General features: G+C 42.3%; 2 protein-coding genes across 2 annotated transcripts; one reads left to right on the top strand and one right to left on the bottom strand.

The window, feature by feature from the left end:
- Positions 1 to 1953: 1953 nt before the first annotated feature.
- LOC137194061 (BTB/POZ domain-containing protein 2-like) lies at positions 1954 to 11797 on the top strand. Its single transcript, XM_067605589.1, has 9 exons — positions 1954 to 2525; positions 2632 to 2751; positions 3012 to 3168; positions 3841 to 3946; positions 4052 to 4249; positions 4348 to 4540; positions 9879 to 9966; positions 10088 to 10234; positions 10699 to 11797. Exons 1-9 carry the CDS (start codon positions 1969 to 1971, stop codon positions 10858 to 10860), a joined length of 1728 nt encoding a protein of 575 aa, XP_067461690.1. The 5' UTR covers positions 1954 to 1968; the 3' UTR covers positions 10861 to 11797.
- Positions 11798 to 11927: 130 nt separating this feature from the next.
- On the bottom strand, positions 11928 to 20294 carry LOC137194059 (elongation factor 2b). Its single transcript, XM_067605586.1, has 14 exons — positions 20140 to 20294; positions 18595 to 18809; positions 17336 to 17517; positions 17038 to 17249; positions 16753 to 16928; positions 16481 to 16586; positions 15307 to 15559; positions 14949 to 15144; positions 14691 to 14814; positions 14267 to 14509; positions 13652 to 14005; positions 13362 to 13544; positions 12859 to 12991; positions 11928 to 12602 (listed from the first exon to the last, which is right to left on the bottom strand). Exons 1-14 carry the CDS (start codon positions 20140 to 20142, stop codon positions 12409 to 12411), a joined length of 2574 nt encoding a protein of 857 aa, XP_067461687.1. The 5' UTR covers positions 20143 to 20294; the 3' UTR covers positions 11928 to 12408.
- Between the last annotated feature and the right edge of the window lie 2567 nt (positions 20295 to 22861).

The following is a 22861-nucleotide window of genomic DNA, read 5'->3' as shown; positions in this document are numbered from 1 at the left end:
TGGCGCCAGGTAGTATTCCATATGAATACTGATTGATTTCTAGGTCTCTGGGCAAAATATAGACTAATGAAGCTGCCATCCATGGTGTGCTGTGTAAATCATAGGCTACTTCAGTGGCTCCCTACTGGGAGTCAAATCTCATCATCAGATGATTCAATGAAAATAAGAAAGAGAAAAGGATTCTTCCTTATGAAATGCTCAATATGTATACCTGTTCATGCCTGTAAAAATACTTAAAATGAAACAATATGTGATGGAGACATCGCTGTTTGGTTGAACTGCTCAAAATAATATGTCCAGACTAAGACCACAAACTGTGATTAGGGGGTCAGATGTTGTTTTATTTTAAGGGGTCGCAAGTCGTAAAGGTTGGGAACCACTGAAATAATTAATTAATGTCTATGGAGCATAACTGATCTATCTTGTATTCATATCTTTCACTGTAATACATACAAATTCACACTGACACAATTGTGAGCCTCCCAATAACCAATATTCATGATGAACATGTCCCACAACAGGCAATGTGTCAGTAGGTATGTGGGAAATAAGAGCATATTTTGGCGTCAAACTGACAAAAAGAAAGAAAGACGTGATATGGAGAAAAAAAAGCTGGGCTCTCCTGAGGGATGGGAGCTGGGAAATATGAATCCCATAAGTGCTGAGTCTGTCAGAGGATGACAAAAAAGAGTGGAGATATGATGTAGAATCATAAACCAAAGGAAACTCAATTCCAAAGAATTATACGGAGAGTCTTTGGCTGCAAAGCAGAATGTTGAGATGAAACACAAACAATGGTTGAGGCAGATGAAGACAGAATAGGTTCCTTTCACTGCAGACATTTTGACTTGAGATAGTAGAAAAGCACAAACATGGCTCTGGGGGGATATGGGCACTAAACACTATCTGGACTTAAATGCCTATTGTGTTTTTCAAGTGATTTTTTTCTAATTATTTTGTAGGCTACATGTTTTTCACACTGATATAAATTTGTAGCAGTGGTGAAATAAACAAATTTACTTACTTTCTTCACTAGCTGATCAGCTGGTACCCTCAAAAATCTGCATTTTAGTTATGATAAATCATAAACAGATGTCTAGGAGTGTGTTTGCCGTACATTCAAGGATAATCTATGGCAATGACGATTTGTTGACAACAATGGTGGAAAGTAACTAGATGCTGTTACTCAAATACTTAAGTACAAATTTGAGGTACTTGTACTTTACTTGAGTATTTCCATTTTATGCTACTTTATACTTCCACTCCACTACATTTAAAAAATATATATTGTACTTTCTACTCCACTACATTTATGTGACAACTTTAGTTACTTGTCAGATTCGGCACAATGGATAATATAACAAGCTTTTAAAATACAACACATTGTTAAAGATGAAACCAGTGGTTTCCAACCTTTTTGGCTTTTGACATCTAACAATAAGCAGTGTGTCATCGGGGTCACATTTCAGATGTCTATGAGTTGTTAACAGCTCCACCAAATAGTGATTTTTCCCTCTAAACTTTTCACATGATTTAATTTCAATAAATGTTCAAATGATTCAGTACTGATGCTTCAGTATTAATGATATAATGAGAAGTCAGAGGGGCGAAATTAGTACTTTTACTTAATACTTTAATGCATTTTGCTGCTAATATATGTATTTTTACTTAAGTGGGTTTTTTCATGCATGACTTTTACTTGTAATGGAGTATTTTTACATTGCTGCATTGGTACTTTTACTTAACTAAGGGATCTGAATACTTCTTCCACCACTTGCTGACAATAACAAACATGGAAAATCGCCAGCCTTGAAATAAATAAATAAATAGATATCCTTTAAATACTACATGAACGAGGGAAAGTTGCTCTCCACATCCTAAGAGAGCTGCTTGTAGTGCCGATAAAAAACACCAGAGGACATCAAAGAGCCGCTATGACTGTCGATACTACTAGAAATACACAAACCGATGAAGTGTGTTGTTTACGCCTACGCTAGGTTCAAGATGGCTGCTGGAGACAACAGCGGCAGGCCTCCTTGCCTTAATTTCTCCGGTCCGGGTCCTCTGGGAAACAGCCAACCCAGCAACAGCGTTTTCTCGATGCCAGCATCCAACGGCGGAGCGGTCGGTTCGGTCGGGGGAGCACAGGGAGCGGCTAGGCGTCCCAACCCGCAGCTGGGGCCTGGCGGAGGAGACAGCAACGGTGTTTCGACCGGAGCTCCGCCGACTGCGCAGAACTCCCTGCAGCAGCCCGCTGCGGCAGGTGCTGCGGCAGCCGGAGCCATGGCCACCCCGGCGTCCAACATGGCAAACACCGCAGCGTCAAATGCGTCCCAGGCGGCAGCACCGACCGCCACTCCGGCAGCTGCGTCTGTGCTGGTGTACCGAGAGCCGGTGTACAACTGGCAGGCAACGAAGAGCACCGTGAAGGAGAGATTTGCTTTCCTCTTCAACAATGAGGTGCTCAGTGACGTTCATTTTTTAGTGGGCAAAGGAATGGGGGTTCAGAGGATACCAGCACACAGGTAAGATGATTAACCGCCGTATGGACACCCATAAATATAGCTCTGAATCTGCAGAGGCAAAACGAGTTAACCCTGTCTTTGTTGTTGCTGCTGCTCACATTGTCAGGTTTGTTCTCGCTGTGGGGAGCGCAGTGTTTGATGCGATGTTCAACGGTGGGATGGCGACGACCTCAACGGAAATAGAGCTTCCTGATGTGGAGCCAGCTGCTTTTCTGGCGCTGCTGAAGTAAGGACCAGTGTGACAGGAGATGGAGAGAGAGAGTCATTTGAACCGATGGTGTGCATGTCCTGAAAGTGGGCGTGTAAATGTTGCATTTCACATGAGTACTGGGGAAATAGCAAGAATGTGCAGCTAAAATCGAGCTCAGATATAAATCTCATTTCAATGCATCTGTCAAATAATTATGATAATCGAGGACACAAATCTCTACATGGTGTGCCACAATAAAGTTGTAATATCTTGTATTACTTGTGGACCCTCTGCAGGTTTCTGTACTCCGATGAAGTCCAAATCGGGCCTGAGACAGTGATGACCACACTCTACACAGCTAAGAAGTATGCAGTGCCAGCACTGGAGGCTCACTGTGTGGAGTTCCTCAAGAAGAACCTGAGAGCGGACAACGCTTTCATGCTGCTTACACAGGTCAGCTTCACCTGCATTATGACTGTTGGACAGTTCTTGTAAAAATCAGCATGTCTAGCCTTAATTTGTTGGCTAGACATGCTGTATTTTACCATATATACTTTTACAGGGAAGTCTCCGTTCCTCAATTCACTTTAATGACCACAGCTATGCTGCTGGAATATGTTATTGCTACAATGTGTGACAGCACAGTTTCATCAACATCAGTACACAGACACATTTACATATCCAGTAACATATAACAAATACACACAGAACAGCTCCACATAGTACAATTCACTCATTGTGGAAAGAATGGCTAAGGAGTTTGAGGTCTGCACTGCAGTCGGGAAAAATTGTTATAAACTACTCTGAATTCTTTATCTCTACTTGAAGTGAGAAAACAGCAGCAACTTTTACAACATAAGAGTAACAACACAGAGGCTAAAAATATTTGCTTTCCCTGCCATAGTAGATGAAACTTTTTTGCATGTTTACATGACTCCACCCCAGATGTGATGGTTGTGCCAAAACTGTCAGAACCAGTTGTGATGATGTATGTGACAGAATTTAAATTTCAAAACCACACAGGTTATTGGAAAAGGTGCTTTTCTGCAGTTCAGCTGTCAGTTTTATGAATTTGTAACTCAGGTGTCTGCATATGTAGTAATGCACTGTTTTTTTTTGTTTCAGGCACGGTTGTTTGATGAACCTCAGCTTGCCAGCCTCTGTCTAGAAAACATTGATAAGAACACTGGAGACGCTCTTGCTGCTGAAGGCTTTACAGACATAGATTTGGGTGAGGTTGCCTTGCTCACCCTGAATGTTGTCATTATTGCCACGGGTAGTATTTCAGAACGATTGCCTGAACTGATCCTTGATTTCCTCTCCCTCGCTCCTTTAGATACACTGGTGGCAGTATTGGAGAGGGATACTTTAGGTGTGAGGGAGGTGCGCTTATTTGGAGCTGCAGTGCGTTGGGCAGAGGCAGAGGCTCACAGGCAGCAGCTGCAGCCCACTCCAGAAAACAAACGCAAAGTCCTGGGCAAGGCCCTCACACTCATCCGCTTCCCTCTCATGACCATCGAGGAGTTTGCTGCAGGTGAATAGAAACACAGTAAAACTCTCATTCACTCTTTTTCAATTCTTTTCTCTCAGACTCTGATCTGGGTCCTGAGTTATTTGTCTTTGTCCTTTCAGGTCCAGCCCAGTCCAGTATTCTGACCGACAGAGAGGTGGTGAGTCTCTTCCTCCACTTCACAGTAAACCCAAAGCCGCGTGTAGATTTTATTGACCGGCCTCGCTGCTGCCTCCGCGGGAAGGAGTGCAGCATCACGCGTTTCGGACAGGTGGAGAGCCGCTGGGGCTACAGCGGGACAAGTGACCGTATACGGTGAGTGCGAAGTAGAGAGGAGGATTTAATTACACTCTTAGTCTTTGTACAAAAATACACTTATCACTTATTGAAATATCATGGCAAATTAATTAAATGTAATCAAGTATTTAGTCTAGTTAGATAATTACAGTATAATCAGTGAAAATAAGTCTACTTCTACAGTTTATCCTTAGAATGAGAAAATAAAACACTTTTTAGTGTACTCAAATTTGAACATGACAAATAATGACAAATTTTCAATGTATTCAGTCAAGACCTGGCAATTAAAAACAATATATGTGTAAACCATACCCAATTATTCTGTATGATGTTAAAACCAGAGACGTTTTGATCAGAATTTCCAGAACCTGCTGTTGTTACAGAGCAGAATATTTACTGGTCATAGTCTTGTTGACAAGACTGTCAAAAAGTATGGACGAGCACTGAAGTCATTAATAGACCTTTTCTGAAGGCAAGCACAGGGGTAACTAATAACTTTAACGATGGTCCTGTTCCATTTACCAGTTCCACCAGAGCCTCAGTATTGTGCATGCTGGTATCTTGGGACTGACCCATTATCAGTGATTTAGGTACACCAGTTCTTTTCCTGCTTTGACAAGTGAAAGAACTGAGGAGAAATTTTTTTGTCACCAAGGTTACCCTGGTTCTCTGAAAACCGAGTGAGGTATCTCACTATGGAAAGCGCCTTCTGGCATGACCAATCATTAATCAATCCAGTACCACTATGTCTGTCGAAAGACAGACCAATCATCTTGAGTTGCATGGGCCAGCTCGTCCCCCGTTTATAAATGCCCATGGCCTCCCAGATGGTGTTCTCAAGTGTTTCCTAGACGTGCCCTACACATGCAAGCCGGGCAGTGTTGTGAGATACCACACTCAGTTTTGAGAGAGCCAGGGTTTCCCTGGTATCCAAAAGCTCTCTTTCAAACCTCGCTCGGTATCTCACTATGGGAGATGTGGCCCACTCCCGAATTGCATGCTCTGAAGCCCATAACACCTTGACCCAGACAAGTTGACACCACAAGCCCTCCCCATGGGCTAGCATACAGTTAACATGAACCGACACTCAGGACTGAGTGCATTAGTGAAGGTGCCGTCATGTCCAGGCGGTAAAACTGGATAAATGTGTGTGGGGATGCCCAGCTAGCAGCTGCATAGATGTCACTCACAGAAACGTCCCTGAACAGGGCCCATCAAGTGGCCATACCCCTGGTGGAATGAGGCCACAGGGTTTGGGGGCTCCAGTCCATGACTCTCCTATGCCAGAATTATAGCCTCTATCACCCAGTGTGACAGGTGCTGGTGAGTCAGAGCCTTTCCTCTATGAGAAAGGGCCCAAGATACAAAAAGCTGGTTACTCTTCCTAAATCCCTTAGTCCTGTCCAAATAGATGCATAAGGCTCTTACGGGACTGAATGCATGTTATTCACTTCTCTGTTTGACTGACGTCAGTGCCAGCAACAGGATAGTTTTGAGAGAGAGCAACTTAAAGTCAGCACACTCCAAGGGCTAGAAAGGCAACTGTGAGAGAGTGCCTCCAAAACAGTTGGCAAGTCCCATGAAGGCACCAAAGGTTTACACGCAGGCTGCAGTCAGCGGGCTCCTTTCATAAACCTCATCAGAGAATGCTCTCCAATCGGCGCATTCCCAAAACCCACATGGCAGGCTGAAATTGCAGCCAAATAAACCTTAATGGTGGAAAAAGCTTAACCATTGTCCAGTAAATCCTGCAGGCAGCCTGATACACCCCGAACAGAACTCTGCAACAAAATGATGGATCTAGCTTCACACAATCTCTCAAATACGCGCCACTTACCATCATACCATCGGAGCAGTGAGCCTTACTGGGGGAAAGCGTACAGCAGCATGTTGGGCCATGGATGAGTCAGTGCATCTACTCCTAGCGGCGTGTCCCTGTTTCTCAACGAAAACAACATAAGACACTGTGCATTTTCACACAATACAAAGAGATCTACAGACGCTTGGCCGAATCTCACCCACACCAGGTGAAGCACATCAGGGAGAGCAAATCCACCCCACTGCTCAATACACTGGTGACGTGCTCTGTGCGTAATGACAGTAGGTGCTTGCTGTTCCACATAATCAGACTCTGGGCCAGTCTGTGTAATGTTACGGAGCATGTGCCCCCCCTGCTGGTTCATATAAGCCACCACTGTGGTATTGTCTGTCCTCACCAAAACATGACAACTCCTCAGGAGTGGCAAAAAAGTTTGAGAGGCAGGATTAACTCCAGGTAATTTATATGAGCATAATGGAGCCTCGGGTGCCAGGTCCCATTCACATACCTCCCCTCGAATAGAGCTCCCCACCCTGTCAATGAAGCATGCGTTGTAACTGTTTTCCTCATAACTACTGTTCCCAAGGGGACGCCGGTGGTGAACACCCCCGGGTCTCTCCAATGACGGAGAGCCAGGAGACATTCCAAGGAAACCCCCACCATTCAACTGAGATGATGTCGTATGTTCAGATGTAAGGAGGACACCCAGCATTGGAAATCCCGCATCCTTAATAGCTCCTGAGGAACAACAGAAATTACTGAGGCCATCAGCTCTGTCAGGCGGAGGCAAAAAAAATCTTTTCTTTAATGCCAAAAATAAGGCCAAATATCCATTCATTTGGAAATCAATAATTATTTGCGTTTGGGAGCCTCTGTGTGGCATTGTTCTGAAACGTGAGTCGACCTCTGTGTCGTTGCCTGGGAAACTCTTGATGCAATGTGAGTGATTCGTCTCTATAGAGTTTTTTCGGTGTGTACCACCAGGCCTGAAAAAAATTCTAGGGGAAACACTGGAATTAATTTTGAGGCCCAAATAGTCTATATTCTGAGTGGGATGCTCCTTGCGTGATTGATACTGAAGCCCAAGCCGGAGAGGCTGCTTAACAGCACATGAGTGTCTTTCTTCGCTTCCTCCCTGATGGGGGTGCAGAGTAGAAAATCGTCCAAATATGCTAACACTCTGAGACCAGCTTGCATAGGATGCAGACTCCTCTACACAGTTGCTGAAGACCCTCAGGGCGAGCGACAGCATGAATGGTGGAGTCTGATATTCGTAGGCTACGCCATGGAAAGTGAACCTGAGAAATTTCCTGTGCATCGGATATATGCTCATGTGAAAATAAGATCTGCAGATCTGTTGATGTGAACCAGTCGTCTGGTCAAATCAGGCGGAACAGAACATTGTGCGTTAGCATTCTGAATTTGTATTTGCGGAGAATTCTGTTTGTTACGTACGGAATTGGACGTAACAAACCTCCCTTCTTTGGAATGAGGAAATATCAGGAGTAGAAGCCCAGATTAATTTCCTCCTCTGGCATAATGCGGATTGCCCTTTGGCTTAAGAGAGAAGAAATTTTGCTCTCCACAGCCTTTGTGGCTTCCCCTGTGGCCTCCGAAAACACCACACCATTGAAACTTGGTGGTTTCAATACAAACTGAAACCTGTAACCCCTGGCAATGGTTGTAAACACCCAGGGGTGAACTGTGTATGCGGACCATTTTTCCACTTTGACAGCTAGGAGAAGCTCAAAACTGGAGCAGTTGCACTCCCTTGTGGCGACAGTCTCTTTTTTGAATTACATACTACACCCTCAGCTTTATGCCTGGCTGCGACAGTGGGTTTTTTTTAATGAAAAAACATGTTAAGTGCTTTGTGTGACCTCTTCCCTCTGAACTGGCCCCGTAGGGTGGGGAGGGGGGGTAAATGAACTGGGGAGCACTGGGGGAACTTGTGCTTCTCCATCAGCGCTGACTGGGATACTGGTGTGGTTCTTGTCCCCTCCTTCTCTTGGGGCGAAGAAGAAACTGCCAGTCTGAGCAGTTGGCATGAGCTGCTTGGAGGAGACCTTAAGGAAGGCAGGATTTTTCTGTCATATAAATCCCTCTCCTCTGCCTTGTCATCTAACAATGCAAGCCAGTCAATAGCCCACCTGGTCCTCACCCACTTATAGACCTTTTGCAGGTCAACTTCACAGGGGGCAGGGGAAGGCTATGCATCCCCACTGTTGGAGCTGCTGGGCTGCAGTGCCTGAGCAGGGGGAAGAATGGCATTTTCATCAACCTCCTTATTCTTGTCGCTGAGGAGATCCAGGTTAATATCATCCTCGTCCTCCTCTCTGCCACAAAGCTCGTCCTCTGAGTCAAGGAGCTGGCTGAACATAGGTTGAAATTCCGCATTGGGTTCCTCCAGCATATCCCCCCAGCAAGTGCTAGGCGTAGCCGGCTTATCTCTGGGCTTCGTCACGTTGTCAGAAAGGCAAGGGTCAGCTTTTGAGGCCGCTGACACCCACAAGTGACCCTCCAAAATTCTTACCGGCATGGTGCAGCAGTGCTCACAGGATTAGGAGTCCATGAGGGATGCCTGGGCATGCTTAACTCCTATACATGCTATGCAGAGTGGATGGGGGTCCTTCACCGAAATGGTTAATCTACATGTGGCTAAGCAAGGGAGGGACTTGACATCCTTAACCTTGTTGCCACCAGCATTCCCCTTAGAGGATGAGGTGGTTGCTATAGCTAGCTGAAAACCTTGACGGCTAGCAGCAGTAATGGACACACATCTCATCTTGATGTACTAGCTTGTTCCGTAAGTGGTTAGAATCAGGTAGAAGTCCATGACAAGGCAATACCCACCTGAACCTACACCAAATAAATCTTTCTTGCTTCGGAGAGCAGATGAATGAAAATCCGGACATCAGAACAGCTTAGAGGGTTCGAATGATTTTCAAGGGGAGGAAAGTGAGAATGCTGTGTGGGACGCCACAGGCGCTTATAAAGGTGGGACGAACTGGCCCATGTAATGTAATGGTCATGCCAGAAGGCGCTTCCCATTAAAGCTGCAACAATTAGTCAATTAATCAATTAGTTGAGTGGCATAAGATTAATCAGCAACTATTTTGCTAATTGAATAATCGTCTTAGTCATTTTTTAAGCAAAAATGCCAAAAATTCTGTGGCAACTTCTCTAATGTTAGAATTTGAAGCTTTTGTGTGATGACATGACCTGACATGACATGACAGTAAACTGAATACCTTTGGATTTTGGACTGTTGATCAGACAAAACGAGACATTTGAAGAAATCACCATGAGCTTTAAGAAATGATAACAGGCATTTTTCTGACATTATATAGATAATGAAAATAATCATTAGTTGCAGCCTTACTACCCATAGTGAGATATCGAGCAAGGTTTGAAAGGGAATAGTAAAATTACACAACACAACATACTGTGTGTGCATACTGTTTTATCCAGCTTTTCACAGTTCACTCTCACTTCCTCTTCCAGATTGATATGTTTCTGCTCTGTTCTTCTTCACAGGTTCTCTGTAAACAGAAGGATATTTGTGGTCGGGTTTGGCCTGTATGGCTCAATACACGGACCCACAGACTACCAAGTCAACATTCAGGTATGGTCCCGAGTCCCTCTCAATATCACCTTGTTCCCAGACTTCAGACATTTTGTTTCTGGTTTCAGTGAATGTTGTGTGATGTATTTTTGATATGTGTATCTGCCCTCTCTTCATGCAGATTATTCACACAGACAGTAACACTGTGCTGGGCCAGAATGATACAGGCTTCAGCTGTGACGGGTCAGCCAACACCTTCAGAGTCATGTTCAAAGAACCAGTGGAGATACTACCCAACGTCAACTACACTGCCTGTGCTACACTTAAGGTCTGTGATGCATTGGAAGTAATACCAGCCACACATGCAGCACTACACTGTTTAGCAGTGCATGTCCATTAAGAAACATTATGTGTTTCTTCTCGGGCTGCAACTACCAACTATTTTCATTATTGACTCATCTTTTGGTTTATAAAATGTCAGAAAATAGTGAAAAATGTCCATCACCATTTTGCAGCGCCCATAGTGATATCTTCAAATAGCGTCTTTTGGTCTAACCAACAGTTGGAAACCAAAATATATTCAATTTACTATCATAGAAGACCAAGATAACCAGTAAATTTTCACATGTGAGAAGCTAGAACCATATAAAAGCATTCTTATATAAAAAATATTATAAAAATTGACAAATCTTTTCAGCTCTCCCCCCGCCTTTTTTTTTTTTTTTTAAGAAAAGTCAGAATATCTAATCTGTCCACCAGTGGTGTTAAACCTCTCCTCTGTACGTCTTGCAGGGTCCAGACTCTCATTATGGGACTAAGGGAATGCGAAAGGTAACGCATGAGTCATCATCCACCGGCACAAAGACCTGTTTCACCTTCTGCTACGCAGCAGGTAACAACAACGGCACTTCAGTAGAGGACGGACAGATTCCCGAGGTCATCTTCTACACATAGTCACCTCCGACATCGCAATGATCTTCCAACAAATGTGACAGCCTGACACCAGCGCGGGGCTACACCTCAGCAGCCGCACTTGGGGCTAATCTGTCAGACATCATACTGTTCCCTCCATATAGTGCACTACTGTTGGCCACATTGGAAGAAAAATAGCCATGAGGCGATGTAGGTCACTACATGAGGGCGTAGCTTGTCATTTGAGATGCGGCCTCTCTTTCTCAGCAGCTTCCTTTATCCCTTTGTGTTGTAGTGATGCCAGCCTCTGAAACAGACATGACTGTAACTGACTCCACTAGGAAAGGAGAGAGCGAGGGAGGAGCTTCTCAGATAATTCACAGTATTGATGTCTCTGCTGTGGATTGACAACATAAAAGCTTGACACTGAATTCTACTTAAGCTGTACGATTCCCCTTTCTGTACTCAACAGCATTACTGCAAAGGAGAGTCGCAACTGTATGAATGTACAGTTTATCAGATTTGCCAAGAGAAGATCCTCCTAACTGTTCAGTACAGACCAGCATTTCCCTCGATTCCACTTCAGCTGTAATTTCCATAAATTCTCGGATCTCACAGGCTTTATGAACTCTTGGCAAATTTGAACCAAACTTCATATTAGTCTTAATGATATGATTATGGTAAGCAATTTTGGGGTTTCTAAATACAGTACAATCTGTGATATCTTGTGTCCTTGCTTGGTAGTTGCCTATACCCAAGAAACATTGCACTTCTTGGCCTTGCGTATGTTCTTTTGGTTGTTCTATGGATGCACACTAACTCTTCAGATGTTTCTTTTTACCTTTGTTTTAAAAAGTGCGGGCGGAAAAAAGCTTTCCTTCTTAGTGCGGAAGTTAAAGGGTTGTATATTAAAGTGGCATTTATTAACATTATATATGTAACTTGAAATAACTATTGATTAAAGAGTGAAGAAAAAGTATTTTGGTGCTTGTTTTTTTTTTTTTTTAAAAAAAAGAACCCACCTTCAATTTGTCAGGATTTGGTTGTAAAGGAGTAATTGTTGCCTTCAGTCAGAACTTGAGAAACAAAAAAAAAATCACATCACATCATTATGGGTTGAATGTTTTTATTTATTACATCCACTGAACAAAGGTTCAAACCAGAGAGTTTGACTTCTGTAACACTTTATAGTGATTTCCATGATTTTATCTAGCCATGATCCATTTAAATATGCATTATTGCAGCAGAATCACAGTGCACTGTACAGGCCCATCCTGGCAAATGAATGGAGGAAAAGGGGGATGATGTGGAGGAATAGAAGAAACAAAGAATTGATAATACAACTGCTTTACTCCAATTGTTCCCCAAAACCCTTGCCCTAGGCACTTGGTGTACTGTAGCTGTGAAATGAAAAATTAAGCATTGTTGCTTCCATTAGCCTACAATGGAAGTTTAAGCTTTATTTCAGCTCCTGACTTAAAGTCAAACAATTTGTGCAATGTACTGTACCTTTAAGCCTGTGCAAAGATTTTAAAGTGCCCACGGGGTAGGGTTTAGAGATTGATTTGGTATTTAATCCAGGGTCAGTGTTTACAGTTTGTCCAAGTAGTTGTCGAGGGCAGGAATACCCTCCTTCAGACCTTTGCGTTTCCTAATGTCAGCGACAATCTGGGAGGGTTTGCTGGTGGGGTCGCTGGGGTCTCCCTGGAGAATTTGCCAGTGGTCAAACACACACTGAGGGAAGGCCTGGCCTCCAGTATTGCTGCGAAGGTCAGCGGTGAACCCTGAATGAAAAAAAAAAACCCACATAATTAGTGCTGTTTTAAATGGTGGAATATCATTGTCTACCAAAAAAGGAAACCAATTTCTCGCCCTTTGTGATCCATAGGTTGTTATGACCTAACTTTTTTGTTGCTTTGGAAAAAATGTTAGTCAAGCAGTTGAAATTTTAAACAAGTAGTATATTTATTTTGGAACTATAGTAGTGAGGGATCAATTTTCAAGAGACACTGTACAGCACAGACTAAATCACATACTCACCAAAGGATTCATTGACAGGCAGGAAGGCCTTCACGACGAACATGGGAGTTCCCATCACTTGGGATTCCTCAAACACGTGACCTCGTTTCCTGTTCAACACACCATAGATCCCACCAACCACCTGCTCCGGGCACTGAGTGGAGAAGAGGCACCGAAGTCAGACAAGCAGATATGTTTTAACATATACGTAATCCTGATCGTCTAGTCATAAAAAACAAATTTAAAAACCCAGAGTTATGTAAATCTAGAAAAAATTGTAAATTTCTAATTTAATTTCTGGGATTTTCTTTTTCCCATCGTAGTTTTTCCTTAAAGATGTAGGCTAAAAGCTCTTTACAAGTCACATTTCTCTGTGCTGAAATACTACACCCACAAAAACTCAAAACACGTTATAACCACATCAATAGATTTACAAACTTACTTTGGGGTTTTTAGTTAGTTATTTAAACTCACTTGACAATCTTGGTTTTATGATTTATTTTGTAGACAATATGCTTCCATACCTGTATCTCCACCAGATATACAGGCTCCATGAGTCGTGGCTGAGCGGTGAGCTGGCAGGCGTACAGGACCCTACGAGCTGTGGGAATAATCTGTCCTCCACCACGGTGGATGGCGTCTGCGTGCAGTGTCACGTCATGAATTTCAAAGCGAATTGCACGCATGTTCTCCTCACACAGTGCACCCTGCAGAAAGAGGACAGGATTGTACAAAAATCAGAAGATTATCACACCTGATTACCAAGAAATGTACTTTATAAATGTAATTGCATTCAAAGTTTCCTGCCGCCCACCTCTTTAGTCGCCCACTGGAAACCAGCCACCACGCTGTCCTTAATCTCATTGAGGTACTGAACTCCCTTTGTCATGTCTATCATCAGGTTGGGCCCGGTTCCGTCTGGACCAAAGCACCAGATCTTCCTGGCTTCTGTCACCTCCCACTCATACTTGTCTGCAAGGTAACGTGCACGAGTCTTGAGCTCCTGCCGAGCAGAGACATCTCCCTTCTCGATATCTTCAGCCAGACCGTCAGGGAACGGACGGGACTTCATGAAGAGACGATTGTGCTTGTTGGGGGACTTGGACAGACACATCTGGTCTGATTCTTCTGACACTGTCTCTCTGTATGACACGACTGGGTCTGATTTCTGGAAAGAAAGAGAGGAGGTCAGAATTGAGACCACAAGTGGTGATCTAACAATGTGAGGATCAAAGGTGGATTTTGTGTTTTATCGGTTTAATTTTATTTTAAACCTTAATCACCCCACAGTTAGAGAGGTGATCTAAGGGTTATCTGTCTATCTGAGAGGATAATTCTGTTTATTTTCAAATTAGGCCTTACTTTCTACCTTTACTGTCTTATGTCACTACATCGAAAGATCTCTGTTCCTCTGTTTTTGCCTTCTCACCTTCAGTGGAATGCAGGCGTGGTCCTCCTCCAGGTCTTTCAGGCAGATCTCCAGGTGCAGCTCTCCTGCTCCAGCAATAATGTGCTCTCCAGACTCCTCAATGATGCACTGCACCATGGGGTCAGACTTGGCCAGGCGCTTCAGGCCCTCCACGAGCTTTGGCAGGTCAGCTGGGTTCTTGGCTTCCACAGCAACTCTGACGACAGGGCTCACACTGAACTTCATCACCCTCATGTTGTGGGCCTGCAGACAGAGCCAGAGTCACTAACCTGAAAGACTTTTTGTGTTGTTACAAGGACAAATTGTGCCAACAGAAAGCAATAACTCAATATAAATAACTTATGATCTACTGTGTGGCGTGCCAGTATTTGAACTACAGTTTATGTCCATACAATGCTTCAGGAGAAAAAAAGCAATACGCTACTTGTTCAAAGGTGGTGATGGTCCCTGTCTTAACCAGGAACTGGTCTACTCCAACAAGACCCACGATGTTGCCACATGGGACATCCTCAATAGGCTCCACATATCGGCCCATCATCAAAATGGTCCTGGATGGAGGAAGAGAAGGACATGGTGATGGAAAGTTGCCAACAAATACATGAAAACAAAAGGGTGAGAAGAGAAGCATAAAGTTACAACTTCTCAGCAGTAAACCATCTCAGGCCTCTGTGAACACACTCACCTCTGGATGGGTTTGATGTAGAGGTCTTCTTTCTTTCCAGGGGTGAAGTTTGGCCCCATGATGCGTACCTTCAGGCCGGTGGACACACAGCCAGAGAACACACGGCCAAATGCGTAGAAACGACCCTTATCTGTTGTTGGTACCATCTTGGAAATATACATCATCAGAGGAGCCTTGGCATCGCAGTTCTTAATACCTGTGAAGAGACAGTAAGCTCTGAATCTTGTGAAGCAAAAATACAGTCTACACATAGCGAGATTATTTTATGACATCCGAAAACATTCATCAAAATGTTCCTTGTTGAGCAATGTCCTCTTCTGAGGGCAAATGTGTGATGCTGTGAGAGTTTTCTACTGACCCATGGCAGCCTCGTCATCTCCTGGCCCTTCATAGAGCAGCTCACAGCGGTATTTCTGTGCAGTGACGGGGGAGGGCAGGTGGATGGTGATCATCTGGAGCAGGGCCTCTCCGGCAGGCAGCCAGCGACGCATCACAGCCTTGAGCAGGGGTTTCCCCTCCTTTTCCTTGTCCTCAGCATCCAGTTTGACATCGAGCTTCTCAATTAGTTTGGCTGTGTCATCCTTTTTGAAATTCATGATGGCATCAAACACCTAAGAGAAGAACCAAAGAGTGAAGTTAATTTTTTAAAAAGTACTTATGTGTACAATTTTCATGTGACCTTTGAAACCATTCTGATAAGTTCAAGCATACGTTTTTGTTTGCAAATAAATTAGAATTGAATAGAACTGGTGCAGTCTATGTGTTTCTTTCAGCCCATTCATCTTAGTGTTCCTGAGTTGTATCCAATTGCTCTCCTCCACAGCATCTTTTTTGATGCTACCACTAGGAGGCAGTCAGAAACTTTAACTGATAGGTTCACACTTTTTCAAGTCTATGAACATTGAAACAGGTTTTACTTTGTCTAATAATTCCTCCTGTTCATTCTGACCATTAGATGATCCTCTACAAATGCACTTAAAATGCAAGTGATGGTGGACAGAATCCACACTCCTTGTTTTGAGCACAAATGTATTTAAAAGTTTTTCTGAAGATAATATGAGGCTTCAGCCAATAGAGTTACAGTTCTTCCACAGTTACAGTCTTTTTAGTATAAAATTCCCTATTTGTGTTCCCCCAAACAGTGTTTCAGTGAGCTGCAGTGGGAAGATAATAAAAAGAGGGAATTTGGTGCTAAAAAGACTTAAGTAACTTTGAAAGATATTCACTTGATTTGACTCTGAAGCTTTGGATAAACTTTTAAATACACTTTTGCACAGAAGGAGGGCTGTCTCTTTTGGCCCCCATTACTTACATTGAAAGTGCACTCTGAAGAGATCTGTTAATGGCCAGTATGAACAGGAGGAATGATTACAGCAAGAAATACGTATCATTGTTCATTTGGGCACCTGACTATTATTTTAAGACATTTTTTAACATACAGTGGCATATGTGAATTCACAGTATTCATCAGATAAATTACCACCTTGTTAAGTTTACAAATAAATTATTTAAAACACTGTATTTCCATTTACCTTAAAGATGGGGTCCAAAACGAGCTGGCAGAAGGTACGAGGAAGTTTCTGGCCATCAGGACCTGTAGCAGTCTTACTGAACTTGCCGGTTTTTGGATCAAAATATCTGTGAGATGCAAATAAATTATCGCATTACATTCAAATATCAGATTGAGCTCATTATCCTGTTTTGTTATTGGCACAATATATACCTGCTAAAATTATGAACATTTCTTGTGCGAGTACCTTTTAATTTTAGTTCTCTGTCTCACTGGACATGCGTGCATGTTTACCTGTCTCCCCACAGTTTCTTCATCATGTCCTCCACTTTCTTACACCTCTCTGCAGGTGCCAGCTGAGCGTGTCCTTTAGTGAACTTAGCCACATACATCTCTGCAAACTGCTTCAAGGTGAAAGCCCAGCCGTGCAGACCAGAGCCAAACCCAACTGTACCGATAACAGGGTCAATCTGAAGACAAAAAGTCACGTATTCTTTTAAATCATAAATATGTTGTAACATTTTCAAGTCATGTCAGTGAATAAGTGTGTGTCTGCAGTGTTTTGAGCGTCTGCCTTACCATGATGTTGCCCATGGGTCCCCCCTCATCCTCTCCGTAGGTAGAGATAATGACGTTGACGTTCTCCACAATACGCTGGAAGGTCTGGAAGAGCTCGTCTGGCTTCAGCTGCAGTTCGAGCAGGGCACGGTCCATCTTGTTCATCATTAGAACCGGCTTGATGCGTTCAGCGATGGCCTGACGCAGTACAGTCTCAGTCTGCACACACACACCTGCAAGAGGAAACAAACACGTAAGCCTGATTAAAAACAAGAGTGTGTGTGTAAGAGGTAGAGGGTGTCAAACGTTATGTAATTACCTGAGACACAGTCCACCACAACCAGCGCTCCGTCAGTTACCCTGAGGGCAGCGGTGACCTCAGAGGAGAAGTCAACGTGACCCGGAGAATCGATCAGGTTGATGAGGAAGCCGTTTCCATCCTTACACTGCTTGATAAACGCCAAGTCGTTCTCTCCAAGCTCGTAATACATTGAGATGGCCCTGAATAACAAAGAGGGATATCAATACCACTACATCTTAAAAATAAATGGAAAGGTTGGATTAATAAAAGCTGAATTAAATGAGTCCAACTGGATGAATGTCTAAGTTCATCACATCTCACATCAGTCTTGAGCTCACAGGCTCAGTTCAAATGCTACAAACTGGCTTGACTGGGAGGATTTCAGTGAGTATAGAAGTGATGCTTCCTTACTGGAATTAAACTGTAACTTACTTACTTACATTTCTAAATATGGGCATTAAAAGAGCAGGACAAACACGCATTCTGCTTTTACAAACTTATAGTTGCGATTGCTTTACTGAATAAATTAGAAACATAATTCTACTAATAAGTATGTGATATTGTGTACTCTGGTATGTACCTAATTAGTAGACAAGCAAAACTGCACAACAAATAATATTCTAGAAAGTATTAATGGCGGCTATGTAAAGGCTCAGTTTCTCATGTAGTCCAGACACTGTGGAGGGACATTTGCTCTGGAACATAATGTATGTTTCTGGCACATGTTGCTTCTTTTTGTGATTTACTGTAGACACATGCTGAATGAAATAAGATACTGTGACTTCATAGTATCCTCATGTGAAACTGGCCAGGGTCTCGTCTCATGGTTTGAGATAATGGCATAAATTGAAATGAACCACAGACATTTATAATTAATTACTGTTTTTTTTTTCTTTCCAGTAAGTTTAGATAAGCAGTACTCAGCCCTTTGTTTCATTATGAGTCACAAGTCCTGCATGCACAAACTATTTTCTGCCGAGATGATTTTAATTAAGAGATTTCTGTATTTCTTTTTTCTATGTGCTTTTCTCACTTGTTTGAAGTGGGTGGGGCTCCGTTATGATGTCACATATTTCTGTTTCAGTCCTGATAAAGCAGCTGAGTTTTTAGTGATAAACTCTTAATAAATGATACCAACGGATTCTTTTTTTTCCCGAACTTGAACTTCATAAAGACTTATTTAAAATTTCAAACCAATTTTTTAGAAGTTGAGAACTTTAATGTGATGCACTTGGACACAAAGCTGTTATCTAAACCCACTTCTCTGAACAACATACGTTGATTTAATGGTGATGCATCGCTCCTGCTCGTCTTTGCGTGTGTCTGTGAAGCGAGTCTCTCCGGCTCGGGCAGAAGCAATGATCCCTGCCTTGGACACCAGTGAGTCAGTCAGAGTTGACTTCCCATGATCCACGTGGGCAATCACGGACATGTTCCTGATGTTGGACTTCTTGTCCATGATGGCACGGATCTGATCCACAGTGAAGTTCACCTAGGGGTTGGGGGGTTTGAGGATAAGGCGTGGGGTTACATTCAGGCATTTACTTCTAGCAGAGGTTCATTTTATTCATGATATCCATGCATTTATTTTTGGCCACTACCAGGTCTCTGCAGCTGTTCCAAGTAGAGTTATAAAAAGAAAGTCATGTTTGAAACTGAATCCAGCAGCCTGAACAGGAGGACTGTGGGCACTGCAGAACGACTTTACTTTCTGGTGTCAAACCAAGCAACAGATAAGGAATTACTGTGTCACCACGCACATGGCGCAGCTGAATGGGCCGAACCATACTGTTTCACAACCACGTGGGGACAGAATGTCCTCATTTTATACCTTAAAATGGTCTTAAAATTGAGATTAAGGTGAAATATGCATGGAATATACAACACAAATGAATTTGATCTTAACTAACAGATCAAAGACATGCAGTAAATGTTATAAAATGTTTAAGGGGTTATTAGCTTAAGGCATATTTCAGAGGGCAAATCAAAGAAGAAAATAAAATAATGTAATGAGAGAGTGTAAGCATGATTTAAGAGATGATTAAGGCATTTTTGGGATGACATGTGTGTTAGGAGAATATAGAAATAATCACTGTAGGCTTATGTGGACTTTAGTTTTATGATTTTACATAGTAATATGAGGAAAAATGAAGGATCCCCTATCATTTAACACATTAATAACATGTTAAATGTATTCAGCTTACAAATTAATACAAGAATACCATTTTCGGCTGTCAGCCATTCACTGAGACATAGCAAAGCCTCTATTGTGTGATAATAGTTGATTATGAGTCATTTTTGATCATATGCACTGCAGTCTCTGTCGATGACGTATTGTGATAGGCCTATATATATTTTTGGTGGCCTGATATATGAAATAGAGTATGGTTATGACGCAATCTTCTAAAACCTTCTCATAATCTACGGTTAAATAACAAGGTGATTCAGCACATTTATATCGTCAGGAGCGTGTATATCAGTTTCTGCAGTAATGCTACAGCAGCTTTTGATATTAAAAGCTTTGCTATGAACGTCACAGTGAGGCAGAGCAGGCCGAGCAGTTCAGGCCACAGCCCTGCCTCATCAGCTGGCTGCTGCGTATGTTACAACAGACCACATGTAGAGCCATTATCTGCTCACATAACACCGCCAAGCATCGGCATCTACTTGACACACACATGACAGGCTCCACCGCGGCTTGTTACACCGTTATAAGCGCACATAAAGGTTATTTAGTGGAGCGGCTGACAGCCCCGCATGTTATATGACACAAATAAATGAATAGATAATTATCAGCTCATGTAACCCCAGTGTCGACTCACCATTTTGCCTGTTGGTCGTCGGTCTTCGTATGTGTCGGATTATTGCCGTAAACACTGCCTCTGAGGACAGGCAGTCCCGTTGGTGACAGGAGAGACGCTGCTGCTGCTGCTGCGGCTGCGGCTGCAGTGTGACAGTGCAGGAAAGAGGCTGCAGCAGCAGGGGGCGCTGCAGCTGCTGCAGCCTCTGTCCGGTGTATCAGATTTCCATGAACATACAACATTGAGAGCAAGATGGAAAACAACATGTGTTCCGTGTGCCATGTGTTGGCCGAGCTGGAAGTAGTACTCAGATCCTTAACTTAAGTAAAAATACAATTTACAGTAATGTCAAAATACTGCATTACAAGTAAAAGTCTTGCATTAAAAATCCTACTTAAGTAAAAGTGCATAAGTATTAGAAACAAAATGTACTTAAAATATTAAAGTAAAAGTATTGGCTGTTAACAACTCATAGACATCTGAAATGTGACCCCGACTACACACTGCTTGTTGCAAGACGTCAAAAGCCAAAAAGGTTGGAAACCACTGGTTTCATATTTAACAATGTGTTGTATTTTAAAAACTTGTTATATTATCCACTGTGTCAAATATTCATCTGAAAAGTAACTAAAGCTGTCAAGTAAATGTAGTGGAGTGGAAGTATAAAGTAGCATAAAATGGAAATACTAAAGTAAAGTACAAGTACTTCAAAATTGTACTTAAGTGCAGTACTTGAGTAAATGTACTTTGTTACTTTCCACCACTGTGTGTTGGTTAGTCTTTTTTTTTTTTTAATGATTATCATAATGTTACACAAGCCAGAGTGTAATTACATACAATTATACCTACAGTCAGAGTAAAATAGATCTTACATTTAGGCTTAAAGTTCTCCTTCACTCAAAAATGTTTTTTGCTTCTTGTTACTTCAGTTGAATATTTGAGTTTCACTATGCAGAATGATGAATGAGCAGAGTTTGACACTAGAGAGTTGTTTTCATATTCAGTCACTGTAAGCGAAAGTACCCCATTTACCCTGCCTTGCCTTTCATATAAAAGATAAGCAGATCCCTCCTTGCGCTTTCAGATAGTTTTATCAGTGCTCTTTGGATAAAGCAGAAACTGTTCTCCTTCATGGTGTCGTAGCAGTCTTCAACCAGCTGAGGGCAGAGCAGGACAAAACTTCTCAGGAGATGGAATGAATCAGAAATGAGGGTTGAAAATGAGGATTGAATGAGGGAAAGGAGAGTAAAAGAAGATGATATTCAGGCTGTATTATGTGTTCGTATGAACATGCACACATGTGTATGTGACAGCTAATAGGATATTCCCCCATTACTCCAGCGGACCACAAAGGAGAAATCAAGTTCTGTACTGAAAAACACATTCTTCACGGATGTACAATAACAGGCACATATAATGTACATATACCAATGCACATATAACATATAATGGGCCCTCATGAGAGCAGATGGTTGCCTTATATGATAGTGGAAGAACCCTTTATTAATGCAAGAGACATTACTTTATTGGTCCTCAGGTGACATGAATGGAATGACTTACAGTCTGCAGTTGAGAATATCAATAAGTTGATAATAAATTGATTTTTGTCCAGATGCTCCTCAGCTCTTTCTCAGAAGGAAAGTGGTTTGTTGTCCTGATAGATTAAAGCGCTAGATTAAAAGACAACAGTGGAGGAGGATATCCACCGACCAAATGGATGTTTCATAACCTGGCAACCCAAAATCTCTCATTATTTATGGGTTACAACTAATCTGAAAGAAGTGATACATTTTTAACTGGAAAGCCATTAGTTATAATTTATAACGGCTTCATGGAGTATGCCTTGTTAGGAAGTGGTTCTGTCTTTTTTGCTGCCAACGCTCAGCTTTCAAGTTTATTCACATCTAAAACTTTGTGAACTCAAGGGAGGCGAGATATTAAAATTTCAGCTGAAAGCAAGAAACCAATCATTTCTGTGGTCATTTCAACAGATAGCGATTTTTTTTTTCATTTCACGGCAATATCACTGTGCATGTGTCACATTTCCATCAGCTAAGTGGACCCACTAAAACACAGATTCTTGATACAGATGAAGTCAGTTTTCAGGTGTCTGCAGTTACTCAAAGAGATGAGCACAGATTACTTAACATCAAATATAATGACTTTTTTATGGTGTGAAATTACCAAATAGCATTTTCTGTAAATATGGTGGCTCCTTGAAATTTCCCCTGTGGGATGTTGACTGTCACACTGCTGCCTCAAGTGAAAACAAGCTTTTATAAATACCAAACAGGGGGAATCTTTCAGTCATTACAAGAGGGTTAAGAAATGTCTTAATTTTGTCCTAATTTTCACAGAGGAAGAAGAGAAGATTAGATTTAATTTGTCAAAAAAATCAAACTATTGGATTAAATGGTCAAGTAAAATGCTACTATAATGTATCACACATTAGACATCAATTTATAACATATTTGTAAGTGATACAGATTATTCATTTTGCAACACTGGGGAAACACTGCAGAAACTGACCTGAATTTAAACTCAAAATAGGATAAAAGGGTCACGACCAGTCAAGCTCTTTAAGGAAATGTGAGAGCTGACCAAAAACTTGTTTACTTTCATTCCATGCCAGTCTAGCTGCTACATGACACTTGTAGCTATGAGGTCACGAAGAAACTTTTGGACAGAGAGGCCTTTATCTCACATTTATGAGCTAAAAACAGGTGCTGTGCTGCTTCCATAC

This window comes from Thunnus thynnus, chromosome 12 (assembly GCF_963924715.1).
Source record: "Thunnus thynnus chromosome 12, fThuThy2.1, whole genome shotgun sequence".
In the NCBI taxonomy this organism is placed as follows: Eukaryota; Metazoa; Chordata; class Actinopteri; order Scombriformes; family Scombridae; genus Thunnus; species Thunnus thynnus.
The sequence above is the reverse complement of the archived record's forward strand: the minus strand, read 5'-3'. Positions and strand labels throughout refer to the sequence as shown.

Excerpts from the sequence above, each read along its gene's own strand:
- LOC137194061 (XM_067605589.1), top strand. The coding sequence starts at position 1,969 with ATGAAGTGTGTTGTTTACGCCTACGCTAGGTTCAAGATGGCTGCTGGA. Across the intron at positions 4,541-9,878 it reads GGGACAAGTGACCGTATACG|GTTCTCTGTAAACAGAAGGA; the intron begins GTGAGTGCGAAG and ends TCTTCTTCACAG. Across the intron at positions 9,967-10,087 it reads ACTACCAAGTCAACATTCAG|ATTATTCACACAGACAGTAA; the intron begins GTATGGTCCCGA and ends CTCTTCATGCAG.
- LOC137194059 (XM_067605586.1), bottom strand. Across the intron at positions 15,145-15,306 it reads AGATGACGAGGCTGCCATGG|GTATTAAGAACTGCGATGCC; the intron begins GTCAGTAGAAAA and ends GTCTCTTCACAG. Across the intron at positions 14,815-14,948 it reads TACATCAAACCCATCCAGAG|GACCATTTTGATGATGGGCC; the intron begins GTGAGTGTGTTC and ends TCCTCCATCCAG.